The sequence below is a fragment of the Manihot esculenta genome, chromosome 1 (genome assembly GCF_001659605.2).
Source record: "Manihot esculenta cultivar AM560-2 chromosome 1, M.esculenta_v8, whole genome shotgun sequence".
NCBI lineage: Eukaryota > Viridiplantae > Streptophyta > Magnoliopsida > Malpighiales > Euphorbiaceae > Manihot > Manihot esculenta.
The window spans coordinates 40518910-40540539 of NC_035161.2; the positions used below are offsets into that span (position 1 = coordinate 40518910).

Below are 21630 nucleotides of genomic sequence, written 5' to 3' on the forward strand. Positions count from 1 at the left end.
TTCCAATTTAATTTTGGATTTTGTTTTTAAATTGAATGGTCACTAATGTTAACGAAATTCGTTCGGAACTACTGGAGTGAAAGCTTGCTGTGCTGTTCTGGTACTGACCCAGTGATTAGCCAGCGCTGAGATTTTGTTTGTATTAATGTGTGATTCAATCCGGATAAACATAAAATAAATTAATGATTATAGAAAACCATAGATGAGCACACAGTTAATCGAACTCTGAATTGAGATGAGATTGGATTCGAAAAGAGTGACAAAATGTAAACAAATGGATCCTAGAAATTGCATGATTTTCAGTGCACACACGTTCAGGAGGTATCTAATAAACACACGTTTAAAAACATAGCTGAAAAGGCAGAATAAGTGGAGACTGCCATCTACTCCCACAGACTTGCTAACAACTTCCTTGTTAATGCTCTCATCAATAGCAAACTGAAACGTGGACGTCGCCGCTTTTGTTGTTAACCATTGTCTTTGAAAAATTAAAAACCGTGGGCACACGCTGGATGCTCAAAAATTCTTATGGGCTGCGTGCACTTGTATCCCGGTGAAAAATTTGCAGATTTTCCTGATAATGAATTTGATCAACCTGCACCGGAAATGAAAATATGAAGTATTCCAATGGGCATGTATACATCGAGGGTTTTGAATTTTTCTAGATGGTGGGTCCACTGCGAAACTGCTACCGATGCTTATTTTCGTTCTTGTTTGGCATTTTTTCCTTGGGAGAAGCCGAAAGTTAAGTGTAGCTGAGTAGTTGGATTGGGACCCTGGATTTTCCTACGTGGCCCAACCTCAAATGGTCCTCCCAACTCCAATTAAAAAGCTGTGAAGTCTTATCTTCCCTAATTCAGGTGGGCTCCACCTCCCCCACCTTGTTTCCTCATCACTTGCCACGTGTGCTTAGGTGTAAGCGAAAAGCCATTACAATAACGCTGCAATGCTACTCAACACCAAAATGTACTGGCGTGGACCACGCGGCTGACAGGCCCAGTTAAAGCGTGTTTAATACTGTGTCGTTTCATGTGTTATCCGTTTTCGCTGACTCTTGCCCTGCTGCATGTGCCACTGCCAAGGGACAAAAGAAAAACCGAAGGGCTAAATCCTGACAAACGAGTCTCTTCTCTCTCTTGAGGGTATCTTCTTTTAAGATTTTTTTTTTAATTTTAATTTTTCTGATCTGCTAGAAGCTTAGAACAGAAACGACCTCGTTTCATCCGGAAGAAATAGAAATTGCTTTCAAGAAATTCAATCGGATCTGTAAAATACAAAACAAATAACTAGTTGCCCATTTCTGTCCAATTTTGCACGGATTCAATCAATATCCTCTTTTTGGTTTGTACTCTCTCCTCCCTCTCTTTTCTTCATTTTTTCTGGTTCTTTTACTCATATAGAGATTGAATTCTGTTTTATTATCTATCTGCTTCTGCTTGATGGTCTCGTTTTGGCTTTTGATTGTTCCTTATTTATTATGCGGCCCCATGATTTTTTTTTCTCCTTTAGTTTGTTTCGCTTGCTTATCATGTTGATTATTGCAGATTTTTCTCTACTTCCTCATCAATTTGGTATGCTTCATGCTCCATGTTAAGTGTCTTATCTTTCAAAAAATTGAAAATTTCTTCTTTGATTGCTATACAGAGGAGACACTGATATCCGGTTTAGTTATCATGTGTTTTGCTTGATCTGTATTCATGTTTTGATTATAATTGTTGAGGAACTTATATTCCTTTTTCTTTTTTACATGATCCACTTATGTTGAACAATCATGTTTCAGTTCCCAGTCAACTTAAAGCCGGTTTGCTGGTAAAGGTTGTTTTTCAGGGAAGCTAGCTACTATTTTGTTTTCTTGTGCGTGTTAAGGGGGTGTATTCATGATAAATTTTAAGGGTCTCTGGCATTATTGTTGAAGCTGCATCTCGTTACGAACTCTCAATTTATCTGGTTCTTCATTGGTTAACTCATCGGTTAACGTTCTGGGAAAGTACCAGAGCTTCTAAAAGTAAATTAGATTTTGTCTTTTTAGAATGATGCACAAGAAGAATATCAAACGCTAATAAAAATGTGCCTTTAGTTTTTAATCATTAGGCATTTGCTTATGGGTCCTTCACAGTAAGAGGATTTTGCGAAGTAAAATTCTATTTGTTTATTTTTGGATGTTGTTGGATTGATTGATCACATAAAAAGTTCTAGCAATCTTGATTTTGGTTTTCAAATTGATATCCATTACGTCTTGCTTATGGCTTTACATTGTAATGCTGTTGTGGATTTTTGAATCCTTTACCAGTTTGTCCCTACTTCATCCTCAGTGGATTCTTTGTGGAGCTTTGCAAGTTTCCCCGCTTATTAATTAAGTTTACCAAACTAATTTGAATTTTGATTTGTATGTACGCTTAATTAACAAGTTCTTCCCCAGTGCTTTATTTTTCTCCTTGAATGGTATCTCTTTTCTATAAGTAGAACCAGATATCATATATTAGAACTTCAAAAATATACAAATTCTTTATGGTATAATCAGTTGTTTCACTTGTATGTATTTTTCCATAGACCAAAAGTTCAAGCCTAACTTACAAATGTTGAAAGGATTTATTGACAAATTTCTCGTGATCAATTCTAGGAATACATATCCTGTATATCTCTGTGGAGCTTTAAGTGCTACATTCTTTCTTTGACTATTAGGGCATAAAATTTCCATCATTTACTCCTATTCATGTTATGTTGACAACGCAACCGAGATTTACTTTTATGCCGTTTTAGAATAAGCTTAACATTCTATCCTTGGATGTCAGTGTCTTTCAATGCTAACTGCTGCTTCTATGCACAGAAGATGTTTTAGAATAAAGAAGAGCGATGGCAGTAGCAGAAGCGAGGGCTGTTTGGCAAAGAACAGCTAACCGTTGTTTTGTCCAAGAAGATGCCAAAAGAGCTCCCAAGTTAGCTTGCTGCCAATCATCATCTTCATCATCAAAACAGGTTGATGGCGGACCAACAAATGCAGCAGACATGCCAGAAAATCCTGCTGTAAGTTTCATGCCTTTCCACAGGAGCTCCTCGTATTCCAACCTATCACCTGATACAAGATGGTGGCTTCAGCTGCAACCTAGCTATGGGTACCAAAAAGGTTTAACATATGAACAGTTAAATGCCTTGAAGGCTGAGATGGAAAGCGTGAGAACTGATATTGTAAATACACCCTCAAAATTTGATGATGTTCCTCCACATGATGACAGACGTGGTGCCTGTTTAAATGGCAACATGAATAGTGAGTCCTCCTCTGATCCATATTGTAGGATCTCTACGAACAGAATCGTTAAAGATCCTGAAACGAAGAATCAAGAGGCAAATACTCTATACAATATGAATGACCAAGAATTTATTGAATTTAAGGACACAAGAGAAAAATGGATGGATATAGATCCAATTGAATTTTTCCAACCCCAAAAGAGCAATGAGTATGGTTTTGATCCAGAATCACCTTGGCTTGGGGGTGAGAAGAATGTGCCATGGTGGCGTACAACAGATAAAGATGAATTGGCCTCTTTGGTTGCACAGAAGTCTCTTGACTATATCGAGAATTGTGACCTTCCCCCACCGCAAAAGCTGAATGTTAGGAGATACCCATGTGGCCGTCCTGTATCTTCTGATCAGGTGCATGACCGTCCCAATTATGAAACTATGCACGGAAGACAGAGGACTGCAATTAAAGGGCAGTTACAAAGCAGTTCTGAGAAGCCATTCAGGTACTTCTTTAGATTATATATTCTGGTGGTCTGTGTTTGAATAGTTACTCCTGATTTCTCACAGATGCATGAATCTGTCAGGCCAAATACACTCAATACTATAATTCTTCATTAGATGATCCATTTCCCGCTAGGCTTTTGTATGGTCACTAAAATTGCAGAATTCAATCTAATGTGAAGTCAATGAAATAATTTTATTCATGCTCATATACCTGATTATGGATCTGTATCTGTTCAGACATGTATGACGGATCCCTAACCTTACTTTCTGTGTGACATGCCACCTTAACTGTAGCTATATTGCGTCCCATAAAGATACAAGAGAAAGTGGACAACTTCATGAGGGTGATCCGTCAAAGGCTCAGCTCATGGAAGCACTTCGTCATTCTCAAACACGAGCCAGGGAAGCTGAGAAGGTGGCAAGGCAGGCCTGTGCCGAAAAGGAACACATAATTAAGCTGTTCTTTAGACAAGCCTCGCAGCTTTTTGCCTATAAGCAGTGGTTCCAAATGCTGCAGCTTGAAACCCTTTATTACCAGGTGAAGAATGGTGACCAGCCGATGTCCACTCTGTTCCCAGTAGTTCTTCCATGGATGCCTCTCAAGGGCAGGAAACATCGAAAGAGCTGGCAGAAGTCCCCAAGGAGCAAAAGAGGCAAGCATTGCCGACCAAGTCATGACATTAGCAAGTATGCTGTTGCATTTGCGCTGGGATTGAGTCTTGTTGGTGCTGGCTTGCTGCTGGGATGGACAGTAGGGTGGATGTTGCCTTTATGATTTTCAGCGAAATTTCCTTGCAATTTATTTGAGGGAAAATGGTTGGTACATTTATTTCCTTTTGTACTTTTTTAAATGTGAGTTTTTTGTGTATATTCTGCTTTGTTTGTGTAGCTTGTGTACAAATGAGGGGGGGGGGGGGGGGGGGGGGGAGGATCATGTAAATACTAAATATGGTGGGGTAGATGTTCTACCACTGGAAAATCTCTTCAAATGTTCCTTTCCATGATCTGTATATTTGATTTAATCTTAGTTTCAGTATCTATGGTGGAAATCCTTCAGTTGTTGTAGCTTTGGAAAATTGACCCACACTTCAGGCATTAAGCCTTTTTACTGAAGTTTTGTCATATCCCTGTTCTTAATTAGATCCGATCACGTTGTATTGAGTTTGAATAGGAATTTAACTGTTCTCAAAACAGGGTTGATTAAAATTGGTCTCGAATTGGGATCTGAACTGGTGGATTTGGTGTTTTTTTTTTTTTTTCTCTTTTTAATAACTCAAATTTAATAAAACAGCACATACTTCTATAAATAAATAAAAAAAAATTGTACTCAATTCGGTTGTAAGTTTAGTTCGATTATAATGATGATTTCAGGTTAACCAAATGATGTAGAGATTTTCTTTTTTCTTTTTTTAGCTGATATTTAGGGGCCGAATGATGGATTATGAAAATTATGTCTCGTAAATTTTGGCTAATTACTGTCCTACCAGCTATTAAGATAGGTATAATTGCCGAACGGGCCTTATATCTGGCATTGGTCACGTGAGTCGCGTGTTTTTTATTATTTTTAAAAAATATTAAAATTTTGCAATAATAATAGTTTATTGTTTTTGTATGTTTATTGTTTAATTAACGAACTGGACTGGGCTGCATAAGGCATAAGCCATCTAAAAAATCCAAATCCAACCGTGCCTCCTGTAGTAGTTTGGGCCAGATCGGGCCCAACTTCTTTAGAGAGGCGGTGCTGAAGGAGGAGCACTCGGTCGTCGGATCCTCTAAAGATCCATCCGAAGACCTTCACCAGAAATTTGGAGAAGAAAAAGACTGCAGAAAAAACGATGGCGGTGATGGAAAAGCTGAAGATTTTCGTAGTGCAAGAGCCTGTGGTTGCAGCTTCTTGCCTTATCGCTGGTGTTGGTGCGTCTCTTTCACCTCGTTTCTACCTCCTTTCTTAATCTTTCTTTCGCTTAGTGCTGTTATTGTTTAGTTTGATATGATCAGGTAGTAGCTGATGGATCATTTTGTTTCAATTTTTTTATTTGAAGACACGTTGAGGCTGATGCAATCTCGATGGATTTGATTTTGGTTTTTTTTTCCTTTTCTTTCCCCATTATCTTGGAAAATATCATACTGGTCTTCTGATTTCATACTGCAATTAATCGTTGATTTCTGGTTATGTTTCGATACGTAACAGTAGCAGAGGGACATTTAGGTTTTTCTCCACGGGTTTTTCCATTTGAACTTATGCAACTGAATTTTAGCAGTTCTAGGGATTCAAATTCAAGTTAATTTAGCAACATTGTATAATTCTATGGACTTGGTTTGTATTACCTGAATTTTCTCGGTATATATTCAGATTTGATTATTAGTAATAATCGTAACATCATAAACCCTGATCAATTCAGCTTTTGTTGTCTGTTTTCTCTTTTTTTTTTTTTTTTTTCTGATCATTTTCCCGAAAGCTACTGGATGGATAGAGTCACTTTTACTATAAAAGTAAATGCAATTTCTTCAACGGGTCTGGCATTGTAAATTTGTACCCAGCGATAGAAACTGCTTTCTAGTGTGGCCTTTATGTTTACATCTTTGATATACTTCATGCAATGGCAAGATTCTGCCACAGTTTTAGATTATTCATAGAGAAACGGGTATTAAATCTTACATTCAAAATTTTCAGGTCTTTTCCTTCCAGCTGTTGTAAGGCCTATTCTGGATTCCTTTGAAACAAGCAAGCAAGTGCATCAGCCTACTATAACTGATGTTAGTATTACTCCATTCCTTCAGCCTGTTCTTGGCAATCATAATATTTGAGCTTGAGTTATGAGAGTTCAAAGTTTAGTATGTGTGAAGCCTCCCAATCATAATAGCATTTAGCATAACGATTTTTTGTCTCCTCCTTTTGGAATATGGTGTATTATGCATTCTGTAATAATCCTTCTTTTGAACAGATAAACGTTGAGATTATCTATGATTGTTTGATGGAAAACCTGCAAAGAAGACTGGAAGTTCTTTTCCATCTCAGTTTTGGGTCCTCCCGTTAAAATAGACTTATTTTATCAAGTTATTAAAATTTCTTTTTTTCTTTTATTGATACATCATAGATTTCGTAAAGCGAAGAGGCTGCAGTGCCGCAGTGGGAGGGGGTTGTTAGGTTTGAATCATTGACCTCGTCTACTGCAAAGTAGGCACTCGATCTGCAGGCTAGTAACCCAATAAATAAGTAAATTAAAAAGAAATGAAAGGATAGAAGGAAAAACAGAATCAATAGGATTAGTATTCATGGGTTAGTCAATAGATCATTTGCATAATAGAACCAAATGGAAAAAAATTTATTTAAAGAAAAATATTGAAGGAAGCTCCTTGGTTAATTTGGAAGTCAAACTAAACCAAATCAAGCTGATTCTTTTGAGATGTTTTCTTAAAGAACTTTGACTAATTTGGTATTCAAACTAAAATTATTGCAACTACTGACCCTTTGATGTTAGAGATTGGCTGTGCCAAGTCTGATACTGCAAGTGCATTTATTTGATGCCAAGAAATGTTAAGTTTTCACTAGAATTACTGATATTTATTTTTTGATTTATTTTATATATTCTTCCGATATTTTGATATCTTGTATTTTTGCAGGTGGTTGCAGGAGTCCGTAAAAAGCAGGCATAAATTGACTCATTGAAGCAAGTAGCGGAATCTCCCAACTCATCAGTTTTATTCGTTTTCTTTTCCTCTATCATGAGCAGCATAAAATAAGATTATCCTTAATTGATGAACACCGAGACTGAGAAGTATTGCGCATTGAACATCATCCAAGTGTATGCATATTTTCTTGTACTGCTTGATTAAACACTTTTAGATAATTGACGCTTTTACTTCCTTTCCTTTGCTCAAAATTTCATTTATAATTAGTAGCTGTTTTCATCTGTTGCATTATAGGAAAGAATTTATGGAAAGTATAAGGAGGTTGTGTTATTGATGTTCTGAGAGCTGTCTGATAACCCTTTTACCTGAAATATATTTGATATAATGGCGAATCAATATATTAATTGTGTGGGATTCTCAAACTGGTAAAACCTTACATATTAATACACTATGGAACGCAAATTGGAAATATTACGGCATGAACTCAAGCTGGTTGTTTGATGGGTAAGCTCAGTATTCTGTTTTGCAACTGTGTTAAAATTCCGTGTTTGCCAGGTAATGCTCTTAAATCAACTGTTGGCTGTTCTCAATCAATCAGCTTTTCAGCTTAGTTTTCAATTGCGCCTACGTTACTGCTCAAGAAACCTCTAACTTGTTGCTTAAAGCCATTCCTGGAGTTTCTGCAACAGCACAGAATTGGAAATTTCTCAATTATGGCACTTTTACCGACGGTTTCAATTTCAACAAAGCGTTTTCATCATATATGGACAAATGTGAGGAATTGATGCAATGAACCATCATATTAGTCCTTACAAAACGCTTTTTACTGCTCATGACTTGAATAACACCTTATTGCAGCACCCACCTTAGCCACATGGCTACAAAGGCTTGATAGTTCTCCCCATAAATCTGTTGAGAAGTGTGCCAACTAAACGCCACCGTCGTTTGAAGATATATAAATCAGACAGGAACGGGCCATAGCAGTTTTCAGGTAATTTAATGAGACGTGTCGTCTTGTGCCTCAAGGAAAAATCAAAGAACAAACCTATCTTTCTTTAGTTTTCTGTTCCTCCAGGGAACTACCTGCTTCAATCCTTCATAAATTGTCGCCTGCAAAATGTGTTATACAAATGTTTTCTTCAGTGGTGATTATCAAATGGGTAGAAAATGAATTTGTTTCTCAACAATACTTTGTTTAACAGCTTAATCCTTGAACATTGCCTATTTTTATTTTCAAATTCTGATTGCATATGCTACATGGTAATTTCTCGGTCGTTCAATTGATCGCTCGTAAAGATGGAAAAAAAATAAAAAAAGAAATACTCTTTTTATTTTATAATTTTTATCAATTTTATTTATATATATATATATATTAATAAATATAATTTTTTATTAATTTTTAATTATACATATTTTAAATATATTATATTTTATTAAATATTAAAAAATATTTTGAGGAGTTTCTAAAAATAAAATAAAAGTATAATAGCTAATCTATATGTTGTAGTAATTTAAAAAAAGAAATTAAATAATAATTTTAAAATAATTAAAAAATAAATAAAGAATATGGAATGAAGAGTATAAATTCACTCATAAAATTAACGCTTTTTAAATTTGAAAGGTCCGTAAATGATCTCATATTCTAAATAAAAAAAAAAATCAGTGCTGGGTTTTTTTCTTTTAACTTTCTCCGCATTATAATAATATTAATTAATTGTGTAAATGGGAGAAAATTCTTATGTGAATCCGTTTCCATGAATCTAATAAATATTAAAATGAATTCTATTTGTTTTTTTCATAGAAAGATCCACTTATATTCATAGTGAAGCCGAATCCTTGCAAGTATTTTTCGGTGAGTTAATATTTGCTTTTACACCTAAAAATATATGTATTCTGTTAAAATTTAGGGTAATTTATAGTGATTTAGTGAAATTCATAATTTAATTTTTATTTATTTAATGGTAATTTAGTTTTTGAATTTTTACTTATTAATGAAAAGAGTTGTTTGTTAATTTTTAATCAAAGAAATTAATTTAAATTAAAGGAATTAAATTATTATAAATATTTAAAAATTATAATAATTAAATTATTAAAATTAAAAGAATTAAATTGTTATAAAAAAAGTAAAAATCTGAATGATAAATTGTTATATCTTAACAATTAATTAAAAAATATTTTAATAATATAATAAAATTTTAAAAATTAAATTATTTATTATTAAAATTATAAAAATTAAATAGTCGATTGTATTAAATTTCAATAACTCTTATAAATTATCCTCAAATTTACTATTAGAATTTAGCCATTTAAATTTTATTTTAATAATAATTTAATTTTTTAATTCTAATATTTACAACATTTTCTCCTCATTTTGATGAATAATTACTAGGAAAATTGCAGGTTATTAGCTTAAAAATGTCGACTCAAGAAAACTTACCTAGCGTCCTTCGAGATTCAAGAACAAGAAAAGAGAACTAACCCAGAAATGAGACCTGGTATGCGTAGAAAATCTGCCTGATCTTCTGATCCTCGTGATCTTCACATTCTTGCTACTTATCTCTTCCTCTTCGTTGCCGCCTTCAACCTCTCTATCCATTGATGAAGGAAAAACATAGCTCGCCCCAGCAACCTCTCTTTTACCCGTGAAAGCCCTCCTTCCCCAACGCCAGGAACCCAGAAGTCCTTTCTCTTTCAGCCCTCTCTTGCTCAGGACCATGGTACTAAGCTGACCTCTCTCAGGACTACAACTCATGTGGAAGGACCCATAACACTCCCTTCTGATTATTCTAAACGAAGAAGACTGAAATCTTTGCTTGCCCATATAAGGTCCTTCCAAGACTTTAGTCGGCGAGGACAGCTTACAAACATTGGCATCCAAGAGCAACCTTGGAGGTAGCTCCAGGCACTTGGGTCTAAAGTCGATGGGGTTCGAGAGAGAAGTACAGCTTCTGGGTTTGCCAGGCTCTTCCTCCCAGCGGAATGGGACAGAGGCTGAGGCGGCGTAGAGTGGCGGGGTTAGCGTCCCTGACCTCTGTGGTGACTGCATACATGCATGTACATGTGGGTTGAAGAGTAATGGTAATCTTGGTGTGGAGCTGAGCTCTGATTCTGTCTCAGATCCCATCACTCTTATCCACTCTTCCTTCTCTCAATGCTCAATATCTAGTGGATTTGTACTATATTGTATTATTGTCTGGTGCTTTATAAAGCGTGACATTTTTCCCCGGGAGACAAAGGTGAAAGGTGAGAGGAAATTTTCATTTTTACTTTAGAAGCAACCTATTATAAGAGCACTGAATTTGCACAATGAGCACTTCCCCCAACTTAATCATTAGGTTCAGTGATAATTAGAGTTGGATTAATCAAGTGATTATGACCCTTCTAATCATAATCTGTTGACAGCTAATAGAAACGTCAACTCAATACTAAAATTTTATTTGTTGGCCCATCGTAGGGCAAAAGCACTAAGTGAAAGGACACCTTGGTCGCATTTTCATTGTCTAACTGTGATTTTCAAACCTACTCTCTCAATTTACAATAAACGAAAAAAGGAACAGCTTAAGCAAGCCTTCTCTTTTTTTCTTCCAAGCTTTCGCCTGGTACATGGTTAAGTGAGAAATGTCTGTGTTTGAAAGTGACTTCAGCTTTACTGAAGTGTGTCGTAGTTACATTACAACCTTTTAAAACAGAGGAAGATCTCTGAAAGGAGGCATTTTTGGGAGCCACATTTACAGTTTCAGTGGTAACAGCCACACCTGATTTTCACCTTGATGAAGCTCAGCATTGGATGCCAACATTTTTGATGGTGATTGGTGAATCTATCCTTTGCCAGGCCCTGGATTAGTTGGATTTCACTTGTTCCCTGAAATGCCTTTCCAGACAAGTGCCTCACTCACATCCACCAAAATTTACATCATAAAATTACCCATTAATTAAACAATAATTATCTAAACATATGTTTTGTTATTTCCACACCTTAATAAACAATGATTGACTAATGCCTATCAAGCAAAGGCAGGCTAGACTTGATTGTAGTACTGTGCAGGAGTAATTACCCAGTAATCTAGTAGGCAGTAACAGCAAACCAAAAGGTCAAGAGCCAAACAGAGAGAGGATTAAAACTTGATCAAGTTCTCAGAACAGAAATTCGCGTTTAAACTATCTAATTTAATTGGTCAGAGATTAATTCCCAGTTTTTTAACTAGACCGTGGAAAAATGGAGATACATTTATAAATTTTCTTGGGGTCCGGGGCCAGTAGAGGAGGTAGTCCTACCTCGTCATTATTAGAGTTAAAAGAAAAAAAAAAAAAATTTATTGGATTTGTGGAGAACAATATGATGAGAGCATTGAAATTAATAGCCAAAAGCCTATAATTAGATCCCAAGCTCTCAATTCTCATCTACCCTAAACAGGGATGATGAAGTTTTGGGCTTTCAGGGCCCACTAACATTTGGACCCATAACATGAAAAGAGTTTAGGCTTCTTATTACTTTGGGCCTCGTTTCCCTTGTCTTCTGGACCCATTATAATTATTTCCATTGCATTCTTCTAGGCTGACCCAAAATCAAAAATTTTATTTTTTTTTTGGAATCTAAACAATACCAGATAATTTATTTAAAAATTCAATTCCTTCATCAAGAAATTAATAAGTTTAGCATAGAAAAGGTAATAGAGATTCTACATTACCGTTAACTATGCAGTTAGAATAGTGAGTCAAAATGGGTTGTCTGGCCTGACTCAATTCGGTCTGATCCGCCCAGGCTTGATTTTAAAATAGATTGAATTAAAATATGAGCTTTTAATATTTAGACTTGACTTATAGCAAGTACTCATATGAGTCTTTTTTTTAATTAAATTAAAATTAAAAAATAATTAAATTTACATTATCAATTAAAATTATATATTATACTAACCAATAAATAAGTTAAATAAAAAAATTATAATTAATAAATAAATTTCAACTCTATTTTTTTAAAAATTTAAATAGAACCTATCAAAATTATTTAAATAACAAAATCAACTTATTAAAAACTATATAAAATAAAAAATTATCAATCAATATCATTTTCTTCTAAATTTTGTTCAAAAATTAATACATTTTTTTAATTTTTTTTATCATTTTCATTTTGATTTTTACCTATAAAAAATTAAAGTTGATAAATGAAACCATATTGTTTTAGTATTTTTTAAAACAGATAGTTAACGGATTTGTCTGATCCAATTTCCACATACTCCATCTCAAAACAAACCGAATAAAATATTTATTTTAAAAATAAATCTCAAATTTATTATTTAAATTCAAAAAATAAAATACTAATAATTGGACGGTAATAAATTAAAATATAATTCGATTACTAAAATTGTAGTTATGTAGTTGATATTTAAAAAAAAAAAAGCTTTTAACTTTTTATGGTAAGAAAAAAAAGTAAATTAATATCTTTAATTCAATTAAATAATTTTGTATAGGGTTAATTTTATCTTTAATTCAATTAAATAATTTTGTATAGGGTTAATTTTATCTTTAATTCAATTAAATAATTTTGTATAGGGTTAATTTTAGCTGTAGGTTATATCACATGCAATGCAAACTGCACCACATAAATTTTCCGACATTAATGAGGGCTTTGACTGAGCAGTGGGCATAAACAACTAACAAGACGAAACATGGGCAATGTCATTCAATCATCATATCTCGACATTCGAGTCACATAATTTGGTACAACCAGCAATGGTGAAAAAAGCTTTGTGATCCATCGCTTTCTCTTTCTTTGTTTTTAATTTTTATTTTTTAAAATGGGCTACCAAATTGCAATTCTAGAGCATGTTTTGCTGTTTTTAGCATTGATTCTGATACATGTTAAATAGGATAGAATGGAGCATCGTTTGATATTTTCAAGGTTGCTGTGAGCCCCAACTGCAAAAGTTGTCGTGGCGTTGAGCCCCATCTGTCTGTTCTTCTATATTTAGTTGTCACAAATTATGGGTACGAAATGATTATGCAGTTGATAAAGATGGATGAAGGCCCACTCTATTATTAGGAGACTTGGCCTCCGACCACTCAGTCGTATAACGTGTCTACATTTAGGCAAATCACCAAGCATTGCTGTAAGAATTATTAGCAGCAAAAAGACAAATCTGCTTTCACAAAATAAACACTCATTTTGCATCTTATTAGCTTTGATGACTTGGTTTTCGTCGACTTGACCATACTTAACTTTTCTGTATAATACAGACCAGCCGCAGTCTTGAGTTATTGCAATTCATTCATTCACTCACTTTTGGCTTTCCCCCTTAACAAAGAGGCCCCATTATTGACTAACACCACTTTTTTAAAATTAAATTAAATTAACATTATTATAATTATTATTTGGGTGTGGAATTTCCCTGCTTATTGATCTGATGTAATCGAGAGATGTTCATCTGCCCATATCTTCTACGTCATTTTCAAATGTCTTTGACACCTTTTTAAAAACTTTTTCCTCTAAATCTCCACTTGAAACAACTTCTCCAGGGGGAAGTAATCTCCATGAAAACAACTCTTGCTTCCACATTTTAGAACAAACTTAAAAGGCAAAAGATATACCAACCTATACTCTCTCTCTCTCTCTCTAGTGGCCACGTCAGCACATCCACCTGATTCTTCCACACCGCTGTTTTCAAGTCTATGTTGCAGAATAGAACTTACCAACCAATTGAGTAATTACACTTACCAAAGCCAGAAGGTTTAAAAAAAGAGCCTTGATGTATACCAGAAGGAGCCAAGGTGGCCAATAGATTATGTCCTGAAAATGAGGATATGGGGCCATGTAAAACAGGATTCCTAGACAATATGTTGGTCCCAAAATAATGAGTGCGGGGCCAGGGGCGGGTGCTGAAGCTAATAAACCAAGGGAATCTTCTTCTCTGTATGCTTTGCCCGAGGCAGGTATACAAGATGATAAATGGTGAAAGCTACGAGTCAATACTTCCCTTAACAAGAAACCAAGAACTAACTGCCACCAAAATACAAGCATACATATCTATATTTTTACAGGCTGATTAATTTAAAGTCCATACCAACCCCACAAAGTATACACAAATTCCATTTCTAACCCTCACTCTCTAAGTCCTCCAGTCTTCGCCTTCCTTTTTTTTCTTCTTTTTTTTTTTTCACTAAGTCTTCACTAAACCCTTTAATCAAATACCCAACGTGCTTTTTCTTCACTCGGCTACTACCGTCCTAGCGCAAGCTCAACCAAAAAAAGAGCAAATCTAAACCCCACCAACGGGACCTTCCTTCCACCATCCCAAACTGAACAAAAATAAATTCAAAAACCATACAAATCAAAAAGGGTTCCAAATTTTTCAGGTCTCAGACTTATGTTCAGAGTCCAAGCTTGCAATTGTCCCTTCATCCTCTAAAGAGGACGCGTGCAACTTGGATCTTGTGCTCATCTTCTTCACTTCCTCACTTGAATATATTAGTATCTTCTTAACCATCTTACAGAATTCCCTGCAATACAATGATGAGAAATCAAAAACCAGTTACAACTGAATGTTAAAAGAGATAATGAAGTAGTACGCAATTGTCCAGGCCACTTACGGCCACGGATCATCGCCCACGAGCATCATATCGCCCTCATCATCAGTAAATACAACAGCCCATTTGTCGGGCGTGGAAAGCTCTCCTTTGATCTCAAACATTTCCTCCAGTGCTTTTATAAGATCTCCATACCCTTTCAACACTGTTAGATCAACAGCACGACCAACTGCAACTCCTTGCATTTGCACCTTATCAAAATCAAACAAATTATCTATAAGTGATGGTAGGAGGATGAGCAATCAAATTAAATCAAACCGCAAAGTGTTACCATGGAAAGTTCTTGCGATAGCAACAGGCAAAAGAATCAAAATAAATCCAACAACTATGAATTTTTACCTTGGTACGAGACCTTGTGGAAGAAGTGGGACCCAGCTTGCCATGTGTCTCCTTTGGCAATGCATCTGATGCAATTTGCTTCTGTTCTTCTGAGGACTTGGAAGCATCCATATTTTGAGCCTTATCAGAATCACCTGGGGCTGCAAGAGGTCCTCCGGTGCCATTGGGGTCAACAGTTGTACACAAAGCCTCCTCTAGAGGAGGAGCAGCATTAGAATTGCTTGTTAAATCAATTCCAAACAAACGGCAGCCTATAGAATTTTCATATTTTTTCCCTTTCTCCACCTGGTCATGCATCAGGACATCAGTTTGCCTTAATGGAACAGGAGACACATAACCAGAGGCGACAGACTGTGTTATGGTTCGGCTGTTATCAGCTGAATCAAAGAAAAGACTGAGAGAAACATTCATGTGAGGAGAAGGTGGCCATATGCCCTCTGTTCGGACCCTCGAGTTACAGAAGATGCTACCATTGACAACACTGCTATCAATTTCCTTCTGCCTCACAGACCAAACTACTTGGCTTTTTTCACAACTTTGAGCTTCAGCAGCACTACCTAGTTGACTTAAATCATGGGATTGGGCTGATCCACGGTACCAGAAAGGCGAAGTAGTTGAATTGGTAGTAATTTCTACATTCCAATTAATGTGTAATTTTTTCAATAGATATACCAGCAGAACTTCATTGAAATATAACGCAATTATAGTTCCTAAACATATACCTGACACTGGAGTATCCAAAGGCCTGGGCCTTTTACTCTTTAACACTGTTGGGGGAAGATTTATAGAAGCAGAAGCTGCAAAAGGCTCTATATCCCACGGAGAAACTCTCTCTGGCCTTTGAATTGTTGCTGGTTCATCCCATTGTATCTGTCAAGGAGATAATATGGGGGAAAAGCATCAAAAACAAGAAAATGAACAAGTCAGTATTCAATGTGAATTTCAAAGCTGTAATCAACCTTCAATGACCTCCATTTAGAGCCTGACCACTGTGCAGAAACATCTCCAACTCCGACTATAGTTCCTGTGAAACTAATCAAAAAATTTAAAGGAATTAAGGATCTCCTAAAACAATAACACAGCAAGAAAAACCAGAAAATATAGTAGTAGTACCTCCTCTCAGGAGAGTCTTCTCCCTCAAATCTCATCTTGTACCGCATGCCAACAGAAAATCCATGGTTGACAGCCTCCAAATATTTATTCAAGCCAATTATAAATTGGCTCGTCCTAAAGGAAGAGCATGGAACATTAAAACATACCACAGTGGAAGACAAATTAACATGTGCTATATAGGGTTTTGTAAAATGTGAGCATTAATGATACCTAGGCTTGTAGTACACGACAAAGAGGGTCTGTGTTGTAACAGCATGAGAAGCAGTAGCAAGCACTCCTAAATGCATGCTCTGCCTGGATATCACAGATGAAGGCATGAGGCTTTGCTGACGAGCAAGACGCCGAACGCCAACTCGCAATTCCCCATTATCACCTCTACACAACACATAGACAAGAACTATAAAGGGAAAACAAAGTACACCAGAAGCTCGGGAGACATGCAATTGCATCACAAAAGTTCTATCATTAGAGACCAACTACCTCAGAAAAACAAAAGCATCTCCTGCAACCAGTCTCTTAGAAGTAACAAATGTACTCCACCCAGTTGTAAGCAAATGTCTCCTTGGTTGACCTAATTAAATAAAATAAGGGAAAGCAGGTGTACAAAAGAGTAACACCAAAATTTAGCTCCTATTTCTCAACATGTCTAATCCAATTCCCTGGCCATGTTCTCATCCCAGGGAACTAAAAGCAAAATCACATAGAACCTAACTGAAATTTTAGAGGATATATACCTCTAAATATGTGTTTAAATCGCCACTCATAGCCATGAAGATCTTTAGCAGCCAGTTCCTGAGTTGGGGTTGCTTGGTTCATGTCCTGATTTAAATGAAACAGTCATATAATAAACTTCTATGGGGCTATTGGTATGCTTAAAAATTCAAGCAAGGTTATTACCAATGGAGGCAAGCAATCAGTAGCGTGCTTTCTAAGAACAGAAAACCCTCCATGGGTGCTAGTATCAGAAGCTGTTAGAATTTTGCAAAATGAATGAACAGTTGGCTTTTTTGGTTCAGGAAGGCGCGAGTCAGGACTTGTAGGCTCCTCTTGCTGTACATAAAAAGGAATCACAAAAAACTTCATTTCAACATCATAGTCTCTTAATTGGAATTCACCTTTTTGGTTTATTAGAAAAAAAGGGGGGGCAAAAAAGGAGGCAAGGAGAAAATCTAAAGTGAAAAACAATGTCTGTAATCTAATAAAAATTACATCTCATCTAAACAGAAGACAATAATTCATTTCGACCCAATTCTGATTTTGCAAAATAAAACAAACAACGAAATTGAAAAGAAAAGAACACATTCACTCACATTTGGTTCTGGGTGCAAGGTGATCTGAGCATAAACCTCATCTGTCTCTTGTTCTGCCTATGAACAGAACAAAACAAATATGACTAAAATAAACTAAGAAAAAAGAGGAAACTCGATCAAAATATAAATTAAAAACGGTACATAAGACCACTAGTAGAATTTTACCAGTAGTTGAATGTTAACAACTCGGCAAAGGATCTTGGAAGGAAGATTAAACCGCGGGATTTGTTGAGTCAGTTCCTGATTTGTTGATGCTTCCAGCTGCAGATATTTAAACCACGTAAATGAAACCTAGAAACCCTTCCCTCAGAGTTTAGCAAGAGCAGATTGTGATCTATCTGAGAACAAAGAAAATGAAGAGAGGAAGTAAATTTCGAAAATCATAAATACTTACTTGTTCCATGTGACCCTGTGGGAAATAGAAAACTCTTTCTCCAGGCACTGGGACATCCACCAATGGACCTGCACATGCCTTCCATAGTTCCGTATATAGATCATCTCCTCCTGCACCAACCAAGCTCATAACAAAGATCAACCCAAAAACAAAACAGAACACTGATGTAGAGACTTATAGAAGGTCAAAAGAGGGAAAGGAAAAATAGGTTTGAACTCTGTTTGGTTGCCGAGAAAAAAAACCGGGAAATAGAGAAACTGAGACTTGTGAGTTGGTAGACTGTTAGCCCTTACAAAGAAGAAACCTCCACTCCTCTATACAAGACCGTAAAACAAGCATTGAAAGCAGACACCGCAGACCAAGATCAACAGAAAAAAAAAAAAAAAAAAAAAAAAAAGTAGGAATATCTTCCTTCTCCTTTCAAGCACTGAGAAACCGTCTATTTTCCTTCATTTGACAGGCACCAAACAGAGTCTTCAAAAAAGCAGATACAGAACCATTTTTTTGTCATCCTCACCTCTTTCATCACGAGAAAGCGAATCAGACCCGAAATTAGTCTCAACATGAGCCATGACAGAGCAAAGAACGGAATCCCAGTAGAGTGTGAAAAACAGAGGCGATTAAATAAGATGAAGGAGAAGTGTTGAAGCAGTAAAGGGAGCCAATTAAATGGCCAAAGAAAATAAGGAAGAAAAAAAAAAGCAGGGCGACGGTTATGTAAGCATTGAATTGGTAATTAGTAGTAGAGTGGGTGAGGTTTAATCTATCTAGTTTCGGTTACAAAACCGGTTGTGCTTTTGTCCTGAGAGACAGAAAAACCGCTGTTTTTCTTGGAAACACTTTTCAGAGTTGTTGTTGTTGCGATTAAGACATTGAAACGACGTTCCCACAAATTACTACCAAATCCCTAAAACAGCTTTCTCTCAGTCGCACGCTCATTAGATTAGAGTGTGGTCTCTCTTCTCTCTCCTTTCCAGTTTCCGCCGCTCTTTGGTTTCTCTTTCCACTCTCTAGTCCTTTTCCGGTCCTGTAAATTTTTCTTCTCTCCAGTCTCTAAATTACTGACACTCACTGCAGACTTTCTTCACCATCGCTACATCAGAATCCCAGCAAAACTTATCTTTTTTTTTTATTATTTCTATTTAGTTTATATAGGAAAATTTTATTAATTTGTTTTCAATTTTAAAAAATATATTAATATTATAATTTCAATTAGTAAATGTTAAAAAAAATAATATGATTGGTAGATAAAATAATTAATAAATATTTTAAAAAGAGTTTTTTGATATTATATATATTAAATAATTAATAATTAAAATGGAGTGAGAAAATAATTAATAAATTTTTTAAAATTTCATAATATTTTAATATATTATTTTATATAACGATAGAAAAATAATTTTTATTTTAAAGTTAAAACGCATCTACAGTAATACACTTTCTGCTAAATTCAATAAAAAGTTATAGTAAAATATTTTCCGCAATAATCAAAATTGTCAAACACTTGGTAAGAAATCTTTGTTTACAGTGTCTCTATGGTAACTTTACGTTTCTTTTATTCAAATTAATGGCTTATGGGTTTGAATTCGTAACTTTAGATTTTCCTAGATCAAATACTTTATTTAAAAATATGATTTCAGTCAAATTCAATATAAATATAAACAATTAAAAACAAGTAAGAATCTGAAATAAAAGCACTCCAAGGCTTAGTCTGGTGGAAAGTGCATCTTGTAACTTTAAAAGGTTTAAGGTTCGACTCCCCCAATCCCTATTTCAAAAAAAAAAAATCTAAAATAACAATACTAATTATATTATTTAAAATTTATATTCAGCATAAAAAAAATTGAATGTCCATATTTATCCTTTATTTAAAGTTCATTTTATTAGCCAACTAAAATATTTTTGTTTTAATATTTAAATTTTGTATTTTAAATAAAAAATTATGAATTTAAACAACTTAAACTTACATATTAAATTTCATATTCGTAAAATGAATTGGTGATAAGGTATAATTAAAATCAATTCTCAACAAATATAATTGATATCTATAATTTTAAATAATAAAATAAAAATTATATAATTATAGATAAAATTAATTTATTAAAAAATAAATTATTTTTTTAATTTTATTTAAAAAATATCGAATCACACGTCCCAACAATCAACTCGATACAGTGTGAATATGATTCTATTATTTTCAAAGTAAATATTTGAGAAAAAAAAATCTCTATTTGTCTTAAAGATAATAGAAGGTTTTTAAGAAAAAATAATTAAATAAAAAATTATGAGCAAAATTAAAATTAAATTATTGTATATTTTTTTAGAAAAATAGAAAAAATTTAGAAATGTTATTAACACCAATGTATATTAATTTATTATTATATTTTATTTTTTTAAAATTACAACTAAATAATGAAAAATAAATTATTTTATTTCACAAACAAACATTTTTCTACATAAGATGAATTATACGTGTGTAGAGTCGCACACGTGGGTGCATGTGGCTTGTATTTTTCCCTTTGTCTAAAATAAACTAGAAACGGAGAAATCACAATCAGTAGTTGATTGCAATTCAAAGTATTAATGTAGACCATTGCTTTCGCACACATTAATTATTCTTTTTTCTAATGTTTTTTAGCGTACGGATGAGAATATTTTTTTGTATACAATAAGAAAAGCTTAGTGGTGGAGTGGAATCCAAATCATACCCTTAACTATGGTTAACCCTCTATTAACTTAAATATGCTTCACTAATCTCATATCAACGGCACGATTTAATGAGTATATTAAAATTTTCAATATGAGTATCACATACAAGTATCAGATGATAATAAAAAATGAATCTAAGTGAGGTAAACTAAAAAATATCATGACCACGTCGTCATGTTTTATGGGCTAAAGTAAATTCCTTATATGCTAAATGATAAATTTTTTTATATTATAATAAGAAAAATCTTTTTAAAGAAGAATCGAAATAAGGATGAACCATATTTAGATTTTATTCTTATTTGCTTCTTTGCAATTAACATTAAGCTATATTCCCATAATTGTATTTTTAATTACAATGCCATATGTTATGTATACTATTCTCTCAATATTTATTAAGTAATTTAGAATTATTTTAAAGTTGATAGTATCATTGTAAACTACACATTAAAGAAGACACTAAATTTTAATTTTTCATGAAAATTAAAAAAAATATATACAAAATATTGGTCAAAGATCAATGTGAAAGTAAGAGAATTATTGACAGAAAATTTAAATGAATTTATATATTTCTAATTAATGAATATCCATACTTATATAATTTAAAATTTACGTTAACAAATTAATTTCAAATCTGAAAAAATATAATCATTATATTTTGAAACAAAATATATAGTTCTCAAGTTTAAAATGTTATAATTTGTTACAAGCCAATATTAATTAAAAATGAGGATTATCTAAATGATGGTACTAAAAATACAGATACTTGTCGTGTGCTCCTAATAAAATCACTAATTATGTGAATAATGG

General features: G+C 34.2%; 4 protein-coding genes across 9 annotated transcripts; 2 read left to right on the top strand and 2 right to left on the bottom strand.

Moving 5' to 3' along the window:
* The first annotated feature begins 1121 nt into the window (after window positions 1-1121).
* Window positions 1122-7612, top strand: LOC110610937. Of its 4 annotated transcripts, none has more exons than XM_043948900.1 (4): window positions 1122-1341; window positions 2828-3743; window positions 4039-5658; window positions 7369-7612. In XM_043948900.1, the coding sequence occupies exons 2-3, from the start codon at window positions 2854-2856 to the stop codon at window positions 4517-4519; spliced, it is 1371 nt and encodes a 456-aa protein (XP_043804835.1). In that variant the 5' UTR covers window positions 1122-1341; window positions 2828-2853; the 3' UTR covers window positions 4520-5658; window positions 7369-7612. The 4 variants fall into 4 exon arrangements, with proteins under 4 accessions (XP_043804835.1, XP_043804845.1, XP_043804840.1 ...); XM_043948910.1 differs by having other exon boundaries at window positions 1190-1341; window positions 2831-3743; XM_043948905.1 differs by lacking the exon at window positions 1122-1341 and adding an exon at window positions 1380-1571.
* LOC110614481 lies at window positions 5498-7612 on the top strand. Its single transcript, XM_043948936.1, has 3 exons — window positions 5498-5658; window positions 6419-6501; window positions 7369-7612. The coding sequence occupies exons 1-3, from the start codon at window positions 5580-5582 to the stop codon at window positions 7399-7401; spliced, it is 195 nt and encodes a 64-aa protein (XP_043804871.1). The 5' UTR covers window positions 5498-5579; the 3' UTR covers window positions 7402-7612.
* Window positions 7613-7724: 112 nt separating this feature from the next.
* Window positions 7725-10653, bottom strand: LOC110614457 (uncharacterized protein At4g00950). Of its 2 annotated transcripts, XR_002487792.2 has the most exons (3): window positions 9857-10653; window positions 8243-8487; window positions 7725-8057 (listed from the first exon to the last, which is right to left on the bottom strand). XR_002487792.2 is itself a non-coding variant. In XM_021755995.2 (2 exons), the coding sequence occupies exons 1-2, from the start codon at window positions 10499-10501 to the stop codon at window positions 8410-8412; spliced, it is 723 nt and encodes a 240-aa protein (XP_021611687.1). In that variant the 5' UTR covers window positions 10502-10653; the 3' UTR covers window positions 8055-8409. The 2 variants fall into 2 exon arrangements, 1 of the variants encoding a protein (XP_021611687.1); XM_021755995.2 differs by having other exon boundaries at window positions 8055-8487.
* A 3696-nt stretch (window positions 10654-14349) lies between these two features.
* Window positions 14350-19219, bottom strand: LOC110614385 (auxin response factor 18). 2 transcript variants are annotated; one of them, XM_021755907.2, is made up of 14 exons: window positions 18632-19215; window positions 18115-18224; window positions 17886-17981; window positions 17721-17777; window positions 17308-17460; window positions 17145-17229; window positions 16891-16981; window positions 16621-16785; window positions 16411-16524; window positions 16257-16329; window positions 16020-16167; window positions 15298-15929; window positions 14962-15149; window positions 14350-14871 (listed from the first exon to the last, which is right to left on the bottom strand). In XM_021755907.2, the coding sequence occupies exons 1-14, from the start codon at window positions 18684-18686 to the stop codon at window positions 14724-14726; spliced, it is 2115 nt and encodes a 704-aa protein (XP_021611599.1). In that variant the 5' UTR covers window positions 18687-19215; the 3' UTR covers window positions 14350-14723. The 2 variants fall into 2 exon arrangements, with proteins under 2 accessions (XP_021611599.1, XP_043804815.1); XM_043948880.1 differs by having other exon boundaries at window positions 15298-16167; window positions 18632-19219.
* Between the last annotated feature and the right edge of the window lie 2411 nt (window positions 19220-21630).

Bases quoted from the DNA above. Each gene is read 5' to 3' on its own strand.
- LOC110610937 (XM_043948900.1), top strand. From the start codon at position 2,854: ATGGCAGTAGCAGAAGCGAGGGCTGTTTGGCAAAGAACAGCTAACCGT. The intron at 3,744-4,038 runs GTACTTCTTTAG...CCTTAACTGTAG, and splicing joins AGTTCTGAGAAGCCATTCAG to CTATATTGCGTCCCATAAAG.
- LOC110614481 (XM_043948936.1), top strand. From the start codon at position 5,580: ATGGCGGTGATGGAAAAGCTGAAGATTTTCGTAGTGCAAGAGCCTGTG. The intron at 5,659-6,418 runs GTGCGTCTCTTT...CAAAATTTTCAG, and splicing joins TTGCCTTATCGCTGGTGTTG to GTCTTTTCCTTCCAGCTGTT. The intron at 6,502-7,368 runs GTTAGTATTACT...GTATTTTTGCAG, and splicing joins ATCAGCCTACTATAACTGAT to GTGGTTGCAGGAGTCCGTAA.
- LOC110614457 (XM_021755995.2), bottom strand. From the start codon at position 10,501: ATGGGATCTGAGACAGAATCAGAGCTCAGCTCCACACCAAGATTACCA. The intron at 8,488-9,856 runs GTTAGTTCTCTT...CACATTTTGCAG, and splicing joins ATACCAGGTCTCATTTCTGG to GCGACAATTTATGAAGGATT.
- LOC110614385 (XM_043948880.1), bottom strand. From the start codon at position 18,686: ATGGCTCATGTTGAGACTAATTTCGGGTCTGATTCGCTTTCTCGTGAT. The intron at 17,461-17,720 runs GTGAGTGAATGT...TTTTATGTACAG, and splicing joins CCTTGCACCCAGAACCAAAT to CAAGAGGAGCCTACAAGTCC. The intron at 15,150-15,297 runs GTAAAAATTCAT...GATTTTGATAAG, and splicing joins CCACAAGGTCTCGTACCAAG to GTGCAAATGCAAGGAGTTGC.